Consider the following 16,233-nt stretch of genomic DNA (forward strand, 5'->3'; position numbering starts at 1 on the left):
TGTATGTTCAATAGCATTTTTAGTGCTTTCCAATGCTTTTTGAAATATAATACTTGCATATCATTTTGTTTTCAAGTTGTCACGGTTATTAGGGAGAAATTGCTTTTTGCCCCTAATAATTTCATTGGGGGCGATCACCGTCTGCCCCTTCATCTTGATATCGAATGTATGCATCTTATTATTTGCTCTATTCAAAACAACATATTATTTCTGAAATGTCTCTTTTAACTTAGTGTCCCTTTTTTATTTACACAAAAAGGGCTCGGCACGTGCCATCAAGTCCTTGTAAGTTTTATGCCTTACGCTCCTGCAAAATGTCGAATTAAAAAGAAATTACAATAGGTCGCTACAAAAAGAGAGATGTATCTGTACGTCTTATAGGTAAGATACATACTCTTCAGAAATAGCTCGAAAGTCTTGATTCGGAGCCCCCCCCCCCCCCCCCCCACCGGAAGTTGGAAAATTCAACACAACCATGCTACAAACCAATTCCACCCTACCCCGTCCAACTGCTCGGACAAGTTTTACGTCACTGGTCTCAATGGAAAAATGAAACCAAAAGTTAACTTAATCTTGCACAAAATCTTTATCTTCAATGATTGAAGAACCTTCTCACTAAGTCCATCAATCCTCGCTGGTATACCTTATACCTGAACGCGAGAATGAAAGGGTTAATGCACGTATTACAAGTCGCTAGAATGATGGTTGCTAGATGTAGTTTACCATCAATCAAGAAATGACCACCGATGTTATGATAGAAGAATGCCCATTGATTGGGTGACCAGCAGATCATGTAGACCATTACGATCACCAAGAGGATCTTTGTCGTTTTCCTGCGACGGATTATCGCTGGTCGGACCACCCTGGGCATACTGGGTGGCCGGTGGTCATTGACTACGGGTCTCTTGGTTGACGGTGGCGGGGACGAAGAGGACGTCGGGATGTCCGGGTTAGGGTGAGATGGTTCAGTCCGTTTTGATAAGAATTGCTTTGCTGGTCTTGATTTTGTCTTTCGAGATTGCGTCGTTGAAGAGTCATCGGTCGTCTCGACGACGCGTACAGTGTCGTGGTCATGCTCGCGAAACCAAGTAACCGATATCCGGTTCAATCTCCGTAGCTTATTAGCGACGCAGGCAAACGAAACAATCATCACGGTTGCTGGTAAAAAGTATTCCCAAACGAAAATCGCCATCCCGACGTAAATGGAGGAGAAATTATCCGCAGTTTGACAAACACCATCAACGTATTCCACATCGATGGATATAATGATCTGCATGGAAGGGGCTAAGATCCAAGCAACTGCAGTCAGTATGTACAGCCAGCGTCGTTTGAACTTCGCGATATACCACATGGGTTTCATGACGGCGAGATACCTTTCGATCGAGATCACCGTCAGGTTGTACGTCGAGATCGAAAATAAAGCGAAGATGGGGAGATGGGAGTATAGGAAGTGGCAGTAGAAGATACCGAAGGGTTCAGAATCGATTTGCCGACTTCGCGATCCGTAACCCAGGAGGCGTAAGCTTGTGACGAGGATGAGGAACGCCGATGCGATGAAGTCGGCGACGGTCTGCGTGACGATCAGGAAGTTGGTGTAGCTCCGCAGGGATTTCCGGAGAAGGACGACGAAGCACAGGAAATTTCCGACGCAGCCGATGGACCCGAGGATGAGCTGGAAGATGCGGGCGACGTCGACGGCCCTGTCGAAGTCACCCCTCTCGCCGTCGTGATCTCGGTAGATGAAAGGGTCTTCGGATTGTAACTGGATATTAGTTATCATAACGGTCTTCCATGTCATGTTCGGCGGTGGAATTGAATTGTTATTCATCATCATCATCAACATGAATTTTTCACATAATTATGAGGTGTCCTCTAATATATCTATCTAAAGCTGCATTTATTCCAACATCGATTTAGAAGAGATAAGAACTCCTGGCAATCACATTAAAGTGTTGCATAGTCAGTAAAATGTTACCGATTGACTGACTGAACATGGCTGCTCTAAATCGTTTCAGGTAAACAGCAACTTCACCTGTTGCCTCGTTTCTGTTCCTGGTAGACTTTAGAAATATTTCCGAACTGTTAGTATTAGGTGTGAATGTCATAGCTTTTCTGACTCTCGATTTGTAATCAGAGGGACGTGTGTTCGAATCCCACCGAGTCAAGAGCGCCCTCTGGCAAGGCGTCAAAATGTTGTCGAGCGAGCAAAGCTTTATTTATTTTAGGAAAAGAGCAACACTATAATCTGCTGCACAATCAATTTTCTGAATGATAGATGTTTATATTTCCGAGGAATCTTTTTTGTCTCGTCAGGTTCCATCTAAAAAGATTCTTTTCGATGTGACATTTGAAAAATGTCTTAGGAATAGAATAATATGTGTTGCATCATCTATCTTTTCTTGATGACAGATGTTTATCTCTTCGAACTATAGATTCTTTCCTCAGCTTCAATCTCCCGCGATTAATCTCTTCAATGCAAAATTTGACATGACAAACAAACATTTTCTTGTGATGGGTTTCTGCAGAGAAATGTTTTCCAAGGATTATTATTGTCTCTCCGAACTTCCCTTCTTTCCCGTTTCTTCAGCTAGGTTTAATGTCATGAGAGGAGTCTTATCGATGTGATGGTTGACATCACAAACAAGCATTTAAATGGCATTTCGTGATTTTGTAACGGCATTCTCCCGCGACCTGTATTCCATTGGTTACATCACGCTTCGTTTCCTTGGTTTGTCAGATCGAGTTGAGATGGGAATCTGGTTGGTTGACACTATACGGAGAGAAATTCGATGCTAAAGAGTACTTGCCTCGAAGCGATTTCTCCATTACGTCTTTTCATGTCTCCAAGGGCCATGGTGATTTTTTTTCAGATCTCATCTATAGTCAATACATTTTCGATCGACTCTCCACAATATATTATTCTCAAGGTGTCAGAGGAAGTGTAATAACACTGATTTGTATCCGATGAATGCGAGTGTGATGGCCGGAGAAACGGAGGAAAGGGTGACCTGAAGGAGTGATAGGGGCGGGGCGGGGGCGGGACTGGGACTGAGGGTAGGGGTGGAAAATAGTTGTCGATTCAATAATATCTCGATAAAAAGTCATTAATTTGACAATTACGAACATGATGAATATACATTTGATGATTCCTTAACTAGTTTTCGTAGAGATGATTTTCATTTAAATAAATATTAAACCTTTTCGCTAGCTCGCCCACAACTTTTTTGTTGTTGAAATTCTGCCCCTTACGCCATGATGTACCTCTCATTTGTTTTTTGTTTAGTTTTTTTCTCCTTACACTGTCCTGTGACATACCAGATCTGAGGTAGAGGTATAAAGCATTGATTTCAATAGTTCAATATACAATCACATAAGAAATGTGCAAACGAAAAGGGAAAATGGATATTGGTTGGGGCGGAAATGAGGAAGGGGGTGTGATGCGGAGAATCAAAATATGCTAACGAAAAACAGAAGAGGAGTGGTGAGGATGGAAAGGGGGCTTGATGCGGAAAGCCAAATGTGACAATGAAAGAAAAAGTAGTGGGACAGAAAAGGGGCATGACGAGGAGATTAAAATGTGCTAAGAAAAAGAGGAGTGGTGGGGGCGGCAAAGGGGGATTGATGAGGAGAATCAAAATAATGCGCAAATTAAAAGAGGGAGTGATGGGGGTAAAAAGGGGGCTTGACGCAGAAAATCAAATGTGCTTACGAAGAAAGGGGAGTGATGAGGCTGAAAGGGGACTGAAATCACTTCTCGTAGTTCAGTCGATACTATGTTTAGTGATCGATTTTTTTTCTCTCAGTTGGAAGGGCTTGTTTAATTTATAGAGCTGAATTGAAAGGGAAGATAGGCGACAAACACTTGAGGGAGTCGATAGCCATAACAGCAGTCGTTTGATCGCAAACATGAACATGATGTTCGGGGACAGTTAATGGGTTTTGTGATTTCATGGACTTTTGTCTCTTCAGTATTTTCTCAGTCTTCGGGTTTTTTCACATTTGACATTTTGTTTCCATTTCATTTCTCAGCCTGAACAATTAAAAATCATTGTGATTTCGATTTTCATATATCACTTCTGTTGCTTTATAATTTCCTTTTCAAAACAATCTCCTTTTTATCTAACGTCATTTCATCATTACTGATAATAATAATGTGTGATTTGTTTAGCGCATAATGATTAATACTTAATTCTCTATGCGTTTTTCAATTAGACTTCCTGAACTAACTGAAACTTTCTTTTATTTTTTTATTAGAAATCATCAAGAATCACAATGATTACACTAGATTATAAATAATTAAGGAGCCAATGAAAGCATTTATATTGAATCTGCCAATGGTATAGAAAATTTCTTTTCTGCTTTTCCCTGATTGATGATTATACATTACTTTAATCTTAATTGTAAACAAATATTACGAAACTACGAGTTTATTTGTATCACAAGTCATGTTCTATTTCCCATTTGCAAGAAAAATCATATTCTTCTATCTTATTAATTGTCCTTGTATGATATTATGTTCATATAAAATTTTATATTTCACATTTTCGAGAAACATAAATTGCTTGACGTATAACTCAATGTATTCATTTCCTTCTTCATAGAAAGATCGAGATCGATAAAATCAAACCCCTTTTACATGAAGCTCGATTAAATTCGGTCAACACGAACAGCTCTCAAAACAAAATGCGAACGGGTATAATTGCGTTTTTTTTTTATAATGTTGGCTGTTCTATTTCTGGGGTGCTGTGATTTATATTCCAATCACACGATCGATTGTTCAAATCACGCGCTGTGAAATACTCCACAGAATGTCAATACACCTATGCTAATATTATGTAAGCATGGTTGAACATGCTGGGGGCGTACGAGTTCGGGGGGGGGGGGGTTGTTAATACATCTACGCTTATGTAAGCATGGATGAACATGGGGTGAACTTGGGAAACGGGAGCGTAGCTTTGTGAGAATGTAATGGTTTTATTGAGGGCAGCGCTACACCGTATAATTTTTCAGGTAATGAAAAAAAAAAAAAGAGAAAAAAAGGAAGGGGGAAGAAAGGGAAAAAATCAGATAGGTAAAGGTCGTGTAGCTCTATATTATTAACCATTTAGCCTTGTTATGATGATGGAATTCAAATGAAAAAGAAAATGGGTCGCCATGCCCCTTCCCCACCTCCATATAAAAATACCCTGGAGCCGCCCCTGGTTATATTGAAGGAGTATGCGCCTTTGAAGGCTTGATGCCATACAAATGCTGTTCGTTTTCATCAATATGCTCCTCCTTATCATCATCATGTCCATTATCATTATTACGATCATGTTCATTATCATGGCCTATATCATCATACTCAACTTCACCACCACCGTCATCATCATCATCATCATCATTATCATCATCATCATCATCATCATCATCATCATCATTATCATCATCATCATCATCATCATCATCATCATCATTATCATCATCATCATCATCATCATCATCATCATCATCATCATCATCATCATCTTCCATCTTCGCCCCCTTCATTATATTTCAATCATCAACTTATCATCGTCATCATCACCGTCATCATCATCATCACCACCACCACCATCATCATCATCACCACCACCACAATCATCATCATCATCATCACCACCACCACCATCATCATCATCACCACCACCACCACCACCACTACCACCACCACCATCATCATCATCACCCATCATCATCACCACCACCACCACCACCACCATCATCATCTTCCATCATATATCTTCCTCATCATTATTTAGATTTCAATCATCATCTCATCATCACCATCAGCAGCAGCATGCAGCATCATCATCATAATCGTTCATCTCCATCCTCCTCATTGTCATCATCATTTCAATCATCACCATTATTATCGCTATCACCATCAGTGGTTTCTTTTTATATGAAGATCGTGCTAATTGATAAGTGTACATGCGGCCCCTCGATCATGCGCCAAACCAAGGCTACGGCTTCGTACGTTGACATGTTACAAGGTACATTTTCATTTGATCACGTAAGGTGTGAATGTATTGTGTGGACAGGGTGGATGTGAATCATTGATTGATCATTGGTTGTCGATACGTAGAATCATGGTAAGATAGATAACTTTGCTGGTTAATTAACTTTTTCGATTGCATCCATGAAACGTATAAAAACTTGAGGAAAGATATGTTTTGCCATAGCAAATTTGGATCGATCAAATTTTATTAAGATTCGAAATGATATGATAAAATTTAAAGATAACTGAATTTGATAAAACGTTTTTTTTTGTGGAAGTCAACGTGGATCATAATATGAGCACATCGAAGTCTAAAATTCTCCCCCTCTTCGCCCCTTTCTTACCACTCTACCACATGCCCAATTTCTCTCTCTCCTCAATCTCTCACATTCTCCCTCTTCTCTTTTTATGTTACTCTATTCTCCTCCGCAACTCTATACACCAGTTATTAACACTACTTCGGCCTATGTGAGTTCAACTAAAGTTTGGAAATGAACAGTTTTATATACAAATAGGTATAGCACTACAAAATAATGGGGCTAGGTATTTTAGAATGGAAAGATTGCAATCAAAACGAGGACTTTTCTAATTAAATCGGGGTATGGTTTCAGAAAGTTAAATCGAACACTTATCAAAAGACACGAAGGACACTCATTATCAAGAGAAAGAAAGGGGACATTTTAATTGACTTAACTTGGATTGGATTTTCTTTACTTTCTACTTTGGTATGATTTTTCATCATCACTTTCAAAAGGGCAGTGATGGTAAAATGTCAAACGATCTATATTTTCATGAATTGAAAAATAGATCGAAATCGGCTTTGGTTGTAGTCCAGATTGGACGTTTTAAGTCGTATAGACAGGGCCCAATCGAGAGAGGGCCCAATCGAGAAAGGGACACCATCTTTCCACAAAGCTAATACCCCAACGCTACCACCATGCAGTTCTCGCTGCGTCAAAGAAAAATGACACAGTGGGAACTGCTATAGAGCGCAGAGCGAGAAATGTTATTGACGTGGCTATAGTCTGCTTGCATGATCTCTGGAGACCCATCATCGGCTGCGTGAGAACACCAGAAACGCAACATGAACTTAGCAAGGACGTGGCGCGGACGTAGCGTGAACGGGACGATTTCACATTTATCAAAACAACGAAGTTGTCGCTACATCCTAAGCACCCCCCCCCCCTGAATTACAAAGACGTAGTGGGAACTTCCTCAGGTGTAAGGGTGCCTTTTCCGGAGTGATATGATATCAGGCAGGGGCGGATCCAGGATTTTCCAAAGGGAGGGGATTTTTTGTACAGAAAAAAATAAAAATTAACAAGCCCTCAAAAAGTCTTCACCTCCAATTAATGATGATTTCTGTCAGGAAAATTTTGACAAGCAAAAAGAAAAAAAAGACCTCATTTGCGTATGCACGACATAATTATTCCCCTAACAAATATTCTTTATCGCTTAATTAAACCTTAGGCATGCAATCTAAGCTTATATATTTAAATATTTGAATAATGAATGCTTTGATATTCATAAAATAAATCTTTAACATTCAAATTAAATGAAGAGGTCAACCACTAACAGTCCGTGGCCGCTTATCCGATTTACTTAAATCACAGCAAATAAGAGGGAAAATATTCCTTGTCACTAAGCTCCAACATAGGTCTTGTTTGCTCACTTAATTTCATTTTCACATTCCCTCGAGGAGTGTATTTTTAAAACATTTACATCTCAAGTTTAAATAGAACAACAGGAAATTAAATCGGATATTAAGATAAATAGATATAGCTTCGAGACAATGACTGGCGATTGTATCGTTAAAAATCGGTTACCTGGGGGTAATTTCCCTGATGGTCTGTTCTCATCCAGTTAAAATCGACTTTTCAGGCATTTTAATCTACTCTGTGAGTTAAACGATACCTTATTTCCGTTTGTGGACATTAGTGTCTTATTGTACACTTTAAACATTGTTAAATATAGGCAGCATGCAAGAGAACCTCCCTGCAAAAGAGAGATAAGTTGAATCATAGAATTTGGATGATATATCGGCCACGATGATGATAGTGCAAACGATTATGATGATAATGATGATGATGATAATGATGATGACGATGATTATGATTATGATGATGATGTTGATGATGATGATGGTGAATTGGTGCAAGATGTAAATAATGATTATGGGGATGATGATGACGCTGATGATGATGATGACGACAGCGGCGATGATAATTATGATGGTGGTGGTGATGATGATGATGAAGATGGTGATGATGATAGTGATGGTGGTGATGATTATGACGATGGTGATGGTGGTGATTATGACAGCGATGAAGATAGTGATGTTATTGCTATGATGGTGATGATAATGGTGGTGGTTGTGGCGGTGGTGATGATGAGGAGGGGAGGAGGAGGAGGAGGATACAATGCCCGTCTGTAGGTTCAAATAATGGGGGATTTATACTGTTTTACAGGACACAATTTTCATTTTTTCTGTCTTAATTATAAAGGCACTAATGATGCAATATAAAAAGGGGACAAATAGTACCCTGATCTTAGAAGCAGAAAACAAACGAAACATACAATTCAAGGTTTTGCCAAAATTCGTTAAAAAATAACGAAGTTATATGGACCTTTTAGTTTTCTATTTTGCCACGTTTTGTGGAAGTAGCCCCTCTCCCCATCAGCCATGTGGTATGAAGTTCATAAAATTTTCTCAGAAAATTGGAAAAGTTTTCACCTCTGTATTCAGATACTATCAGAGTATCAAGACGCATCATATAATACTCCCATCTACGAGAAAATGTATTTCAAGCATCACGAACATTAAAACATAAACTTCATGGAATTTAGTAGACATGTATTATGGGGCAGCAGCTTGCGTTTGATATCTCCAATACAAAATTAAAAACATTCATAACTCTTATTTTTTTATGGGATTTCATCAAACCTTCATCAACATTTATCCTTTTATAAAGCTTAAATCAAGTACTAGTATTCAACGAATTAACAGGGTGAAATTCCCCAATAAATTTGATAAAGCAGCTACAAGCTCCTCATGCAGGAGTCCCAAATGAAGTAGCTACCATGAGTAAATAAAAACATTTTAAAATGATAATGATAAAAAGTACAAATTTAATAAAAATGGTAATAAGATGATCAAGAGTCGTGACTTTCTACAAGCCTACAGTCACTGTGCATGTAAGCCAGTCATCATTTCTCCGTGTCATTACATAAAATCATTTTTTGATGCTCCGCGAATTATGAAGTGATTATTTTGACGGCTACCGGGAATAATTTGATTATTAACTGTCAACAGAGAAATCAGGCTCCATGCAAGCAAAAATAAAAAAAAAAAAAAAAAAAAATAGAAATGAAGAGGTGAATATCTTCATGATACGTAGGCAACATTGGACGACAAGTTATTGTTAAAATACTAGACCATTTCAAAACTTTTATTTGTGTTTTTACTGAATTGTTGAATTACTATATGGTTATCGCCCGGGGTTATCGTCCATATAGAATCACGGACGTACTGAAAAAAGGGGCGGCGAGAATACAAAGATTTCAGAAAAAGACCGATAACCTAAAAATTAACAAAGACCACCTTAATTTATACATAAAGTTTTTTTTATAGTGATTTGCATTTTATCAGTCGACATGCACATAAAAAAACACCCCCCCCCCAACAAAAAAAGTACCACCTCGAGCTTTTAAGCCAAGTTATTTCAAAGTGACCAGAAAATTTACTATGCTATAAAATGCCTCTCGTGAACTTTTAGAGGTTTATCTTTTTTATTGTAAGCCAACTCATAAATTCATTTTACACATTTGACAGGGACATGCAGGAACACATCCACTAAATTTATATCGCTTGATACCTTTCAGTTGAAACTTTCGTCACACCATTTCCTATTCAGGGGGGAAAAATTACTTTTTTGCAATATTTATATTGTCCTGAACACGTATGCCTAGCTTAAAATGATTAATTCTGTTTTTGCCTGAGGCCATAACACGTGAATTTCAAGATACTTGCTTTTAAATTGTATTCCTATATGTTGGATATATGCACAGGGACCACAACGGCATAAAGTTACTGAAATCATCCTTTAAACCATGTCTTCCTCCATGCTGAAATAAAACACGAGTGGGAATATACAATACGTTTGACGTCCCTGTGTACCAAAATGCTTTAGGCCTGCTCTTACACCATACCAAATTTCCCTTATAATGAAATCTGAAGGTGTTAGTGAAAAAACAAACAAAAAACAAATAAGCAGGGACTTAGGGAGATAGCCCCATCTCTTGAGATTTATAGCCAGCGTCAATAAAAAAATAGTCTTGGAGAAATTATATTTATGCCCAACGGCCAAAGCGCATTGGGATGCTGTAGGTGTTTATGTTTACAATGGGGGGGGGGGGGGGCGGGGGTGTTAATCATGATTGTGATGATGAATTTATGACGATGGTGATGATGAGGAAGATTCTGATGATGATGATAAAAACAACAATAATATTAATAAAAAAATAAGAGTCCTAATAATGATAAGGACAATTACTTTACACCAGTTGCGAGCATGGTCGGGAGGATTATTCTATTGTTCTAATTGTTCAAAATTGCCTAAGGTAGAATCAGTTTCCCCTCAACACCTCCTGCCTTTTGTTGACGGAATAAACCTTTTGTTCTCCTAACACCACTTCACCTTGTCTGTCTAAAAGCTACCTTATGGTAGCTTTTAGGCAGATAATGATAAAAAATAATAATCACGTGGATAAAATGATCAATATAGCATAATGGAGGCAATGGTGATAACAGATGCGTTGTTATTACCACAAAATCAGTATTGATTTTTTTTTAAAGATCTTGTTATTCAAGTTTATTTGCAATTGGCCTAATGAAAATTCGTCCCATTACCAACATGCCTACTATCATTTTGTCTACCATCAGTTAGTTCACTATCCTCAGCCATTTAGTCCATATACCATTTGGTCTAATTGGACTACAAGTGTTAATTTGGTGAAATGAATGAAAAAAATGGTTATTAGACCAACTGGTTATGAGACGAAATTGTCATAGACGAACTGGTGATTAGACAAAGTGATTATTGGACCGAATGACTGCTAGACGAAATGATGACGGACGGAATGGCATTAGACTAAATGAAGGTTAGACCATGTGATGAGTGGACGAGTTGGCAATAGACGAATTGGCGGTTTACCGTTATTCATAGGTATTATTCATAGGTATGGGGCTAATGACTATAAGTGACATACACATTTTAGAGATAAAAAAAAATCAGATATACATGATGCAACCATAGAGCTATTAATAGCTCCGTGATGCAACAGTCACACCAACAAAACCGACTCCAAACGGACCGATGGTATGTCATTGGTAATAACGTAAGCTTTGATCGGTCTGGAGACGGTTTTGCCAATGTGACTGTGGCATAAAGCATTAGTCAATGGTTCTATGAAATTTGCTCCAGCGACTATTGCTCTGCTTTAAGGACAAGTCCATCCCAACAAACAGTTGATTTTAACAAAAAGAGATAAATCCAACAAGCATAACACTGAAAATTTCATCGAAATTGGATGCAAAATAAGAAAGTTATGACATTTTAAAATTTCACAAAATAGTTATATGCACATCCCGGTTGGTATGCAATATAATGAGGAGACTGATGACGTCATCCACTCACTATTTCTTTTGTATTGTATTATATGAAGTTTTCTAATTTTGTTCTCATTGTTAAGTGAAACAATGAGGAATTAGCATTAATACTATATGGTTCAGTCAAGTTGGCCCTATTTGTCAAATCTGTAAAAAATAAAATAGTGTATCATTCAAACAATATAAAACAAAAGAAAATAGTGAGGGACATCATTGTCTGTCTCATTTGCATGTCACTGAGTTGTGCATATCACTGTTTTGTGGAAAAATAAGCAAAACTTTGAAATGACATAACTTTCTTATTTTACATCCAATTTTTATGAAATTTTAAGCATTATGCTAGTTTGATTTTTCTCTATTTATTCAAATCCACATTCTTCTGGGGTGGACTTGACCTTTAAACTCCACAATCTAATCATATTTGACAACTCCAACCCTTGATTTAACACTATACCCTATACCCTAATCCTGACCCTAAACCTGGCATAAAACCCTATTGCAACTTTAACCCTAATCCTACATCTTAGATGAAATAAAGCCTGGAGCCGAGATATCATGTCATCTTGTGGACAAACGCATTAATTTCACCAAGTCTATACTGCACATCAAACGAGAAGTATATCATGGTATGGGTTTTTTAGAGGTTTTTATTTCTAATCCAGTCATTAATTTACATACTTACAATGCTTACAGAGATGTACATATAATCAATAATAATTAATAATAATAGTTCTCTATTTATAAACTACACTGGTGACATACACAGGGTGGAAAAAACGAACATACAAACACCTCTCCTATGGAGATCTTTAAAAAGAATACAAAAATATTGAATAGAATCTACTTCAGAAAACAACAACACAGGCTTGAGATGCAAAAGGATGTAAAATACATACAACCTTCTCCGTCTCAACTTTCATTTACCCCCGGTAATAAAAACGCTAGACTACTTCACCATAGGAAGTCAATGTAATTATTTGATCGCTCGTAATTACTGGCACTTTTCTCTCTCGTGTATAGGAACACAAACTGTCCTTTTATGACCCAAATTCAGAAAAGCAAAACCCTAATACATACATTTTCAGGTACTTAATATAATCCAATGTGATTTGCACTTATTTGATTATTCTAGTATTATTAATTAAAAAATTACATTAAAACCCGCTTTTGTGAATTTGAGTCAACGAATCTCATTATTAAAGCACATCAAACTGCACACCATCCACAGAAAATGATAAGTCTGAAAAGTTCATCAAACTTTTGAGGTGAAAGTTCATCAAACTTTCCAGAACTGGAGGATACTGAAATATTGATATACACCATATACAAGTATACAAGTTTTTTTTTATCAATTCAATCTAAAACATTATGACCATTAAATTATTCTTAATACTTTCTATAAGAATTAAATGCTTCCTGCATAATAAGACAATTATTTGTATTTCCTTTTACCTTTTTTATTATAAACCATGATGATAAAGAGTACATTAAGGTCTGCTAAAGAGGCAGCAGCTTGGGTTAAAGCTGGGATAATAGTTATGCTTTGTATCAAGCAGCTCGGCTTCGAGCTGGAGTAATAAAAGTTACGTTTGTATCCTCTGGAAACAGTGCTATAGAAATCCAGCTATTATCATCATTATTCAAATTCAATCTCTCTGTTGAAATATTTCACTCTGACACTACATTACTACCACTTAACACTTTCAGAAATCAGAAGAATATTAATGCTATCAAATAGCTAATGACAGTACGACATGGGACGACGTTCCAATTAAGTGTACAAAGGATGGGAATGGATTTTATATGAGTTGAAAACAAATAATTGGACAGAAACCTCTCTGATTTTGTGATCTTTGAGTGTACCAACCAAGCACCAGAAAATAACTTGTCAGGAGAATAAGATCATGAATGAAATCCACAAAGCACTTGTCAGCATTCTCTAGCAGGGATTCCAGGCTCATAAAAAGAATTGTATTACCAATAAAGGATGATTTTTCTCTTCTTTTTTTTTTTGGGGTGGGGAGGGAGGTGAAAACAATATTTTCTTCTCTCCTACTATAAATGAATTCGAGTTCAGAGCACTGTAACTCATGGCAACCTTAACTGGAGTTCTTTGAAGTAACTGGTACAGTTATAAACCTACTCTCAGACGTCAAATTACTTGAATACAATCACTATTGCTAATTATTATAATCAAAACATACAAAAATCTTAGAATACAATTTTTTTTAATTTGAAAAAAAAATACCCTTATAAGAATGATAGTGTACGTCTTCATGAGCTAATGAAAGTTAACCTTTAATGATACAATGATAATGTATTCACTCCTAAAATTGCTTTAAACATATATAGAATTTGCTACACCTATAGTGCCATTTTTCCTTAACAATTAACATTCAGTGTAAAATAAAAATTACGGATTGATATGGAGTATTAAATTGGAATCAAACAAAAAGATATCTCACAAATAAAGTCACATTCTCTTTATGTGTGGAAAATCATCTTGATCCGAATTCATGCATTTTCTTTTCAAAATACTTCATGATTTCCATGAATAAACTTTGATATAGCTATGCTATTAATAATCACACTTGCTTACAATACTGTATGATCCACATCACACATTAAATGCAACAGATCAAACATGAATGCTTCCTACCACACTGCTGCAGCAATATAGGTTACCATGACAACATAAAAGCATTCTATTTATTCTCATTCTTCACAGGATGAGAATATTCCTTATGAATGTCATATTATGCATCAATGATGCTACCCAATTTTGATTTTTAACTGTTTGCATGACACTAAATACATCATCACAAATTTGCCACCATGCAGACTCAGAGACACTGGTAAAATTGGCTGAAATGAAAAAAAGGGATTTGGGAAAATAAATGTGACTCGCATACAAATTAATGAAAGAGAAAAGTTATTATCAAATCACATACATCGCATTCCTTCTAAAGATTTTTCAATTTCACTGAAACTTTGCATCTTTGATGAAAAAAAAAATGAAAGAAAACAAATTGGGTGTCCAAGGGAAAAAATCCTGCTTAGGACCTGCAGGTACATGCCACCTGTAGATCTATGCAGATAACCTAAACACCATTGACCTAAAGAGGGCGGTATATCAGAATTCCTGCCTGGTTGCTTTATTCCACACCTACGGCCTGGTTTTCATGGGGCTCAAATTAATCGATGGGAGTCGCTTATCGTTAGCTGTTAGTTTGCGAATGATAAGTTACTCCAGGTGACTCCCACACCTTAAGAGCATGGTGGTGAACTTTTAACACATAGAAATGCCAATTTTGGTCTTTTCCATTCGCGTCCTTGCAAAACCATTGCAAAACATTCGTAAGCCATTGTAAACCAGGCTTTAAGAGTTAAAATACATTACAATTCATATAACAATTCCATAATGAGTAGTGGCTATTGTTTATTTTGATAATCGGAGGATAGACATCCACTGAAATATGAGTTGATAGAGCTAGAGAATGCTTCAATAAATAATATAAATAATAGCCTCTTAAAGTGAATAAATAGCACCTACAGTCCATAGAAATAAAAATAATACTAGAATGGCCGACAGTAAACCTACGAGTCATAGGCCCATATTCTGAAGTTTGAGTTTTATTTAAAGTCTGGTCTTAATTGTGATATAACTATGATAGCCAATAGTGACATAAATCTTTTACAGTATAGGTTAAATCAATCAACACATATGACACTTAAATCATTCATAACAGCCTCGGAATGATAAATGAGACAGTTGTTTTCACCATTAAAGAATGAAAAAAGACTACAATAAACATAAGAAACAAAATTTTGACATGTTTGGCTTCCCATAATTTCAGCAGAGTTAGACCATTGCCTTGAACTTCAGAATACAGGCCACAGTGTCTAATACTGGTTACTGATTTTTTTTTTAAAGTGACTCCACTCTTTTTCAAAATACCATATCATATCATCATGATATAAATGAAACTTAATGAGGAGGTTTTTGGCAGATTTATTTGTTAAAAGGCTTTTACACTCCTTGACCATACAGTATGATTGATTTTGCCTATACATGTACATAGTCACATATGAGCATAGGCCGCGGAAGCGGGGGGGACGTGCCCCCCCCTAAATTTTAGGTGGGGGGGGGGGGACGATCCCCCCCCTAAATTTTTTGTTGGTAACCTTCTTTTTTTCTTTTGCTTGTCAATTTTTTTTCCTGCGTACCCCCTATAATTTGTGGTTGATAACCTTTTTTTTTTTTTGGTGTAAAAAAAATTGTGTGGTTCTCCCCCTAAAATTTTTGGCTTCCGCCGCCAATGCATATGAGTGGGCACATAAATGTCGTGTAGGAAAATGTAAGGCTTCAAAAGACACCAAGGCTATCAAACAGATATGTAATGCAGGATGTTTTCTGGTGATCAATTTGACCTCCTATACTTTTCCTGACGATTTTAAAACATTTTTTTACACTTCAATGATTTATAATGGACAATTCTTCATCCTTTTCCTGAATTTTGCAATTTTAAAATCTATTAGGTTTATA

At 36.9% G+C, this 16,233-nt stretch overlaps 1 protein-coding gene across 1 annotated transcript; it reads right to left on the reverse strand.

The window, feature by feature from the left end:
* Window positions 1-592: 592 nt before the first annotated feature.
* On the reverse strand, window positions 593-1,798 carry LOC129278661 (gastrin/cholecystokinin type B receptor-like). Its single transcript, XM_054914807.2, has one exon. It carries the CDS (start codon window positions 1,796-1,798, stop codon window positions 593-595), a length of 1,206 nt encoding a protein of 401 aa, XP_054770782.2.
* Window positions 1,799-16,233: the final 14,435 nt, after the last annotated feature.

The sequence above is a fragment of the Lytechinus pictus genome, chromosome 16, assembly GCF_037042905.1.
Source record: "Lytechinus pictus isolate F3 Inbred chromosome 16, Lp3.0, whole genome shotgun sequence".
In the NCBI taxonomy this organism is placed as follows: Eukaryota; Metazoa; Echinodermata; class Echinoidea; order Temnopleuroida; family Toxopneustidae; genus Lytechinus; species Lytechinus pictus.

Excerpts from the sequence above, each read along its gene's own strand:
- LOC129278661 (XM_054914807.2), bottom strand. The coding sequence starts at position 1,798 with ATGACATGGAAGACCGTTATGATAACTAATATCCAGTTACAATCCGAA.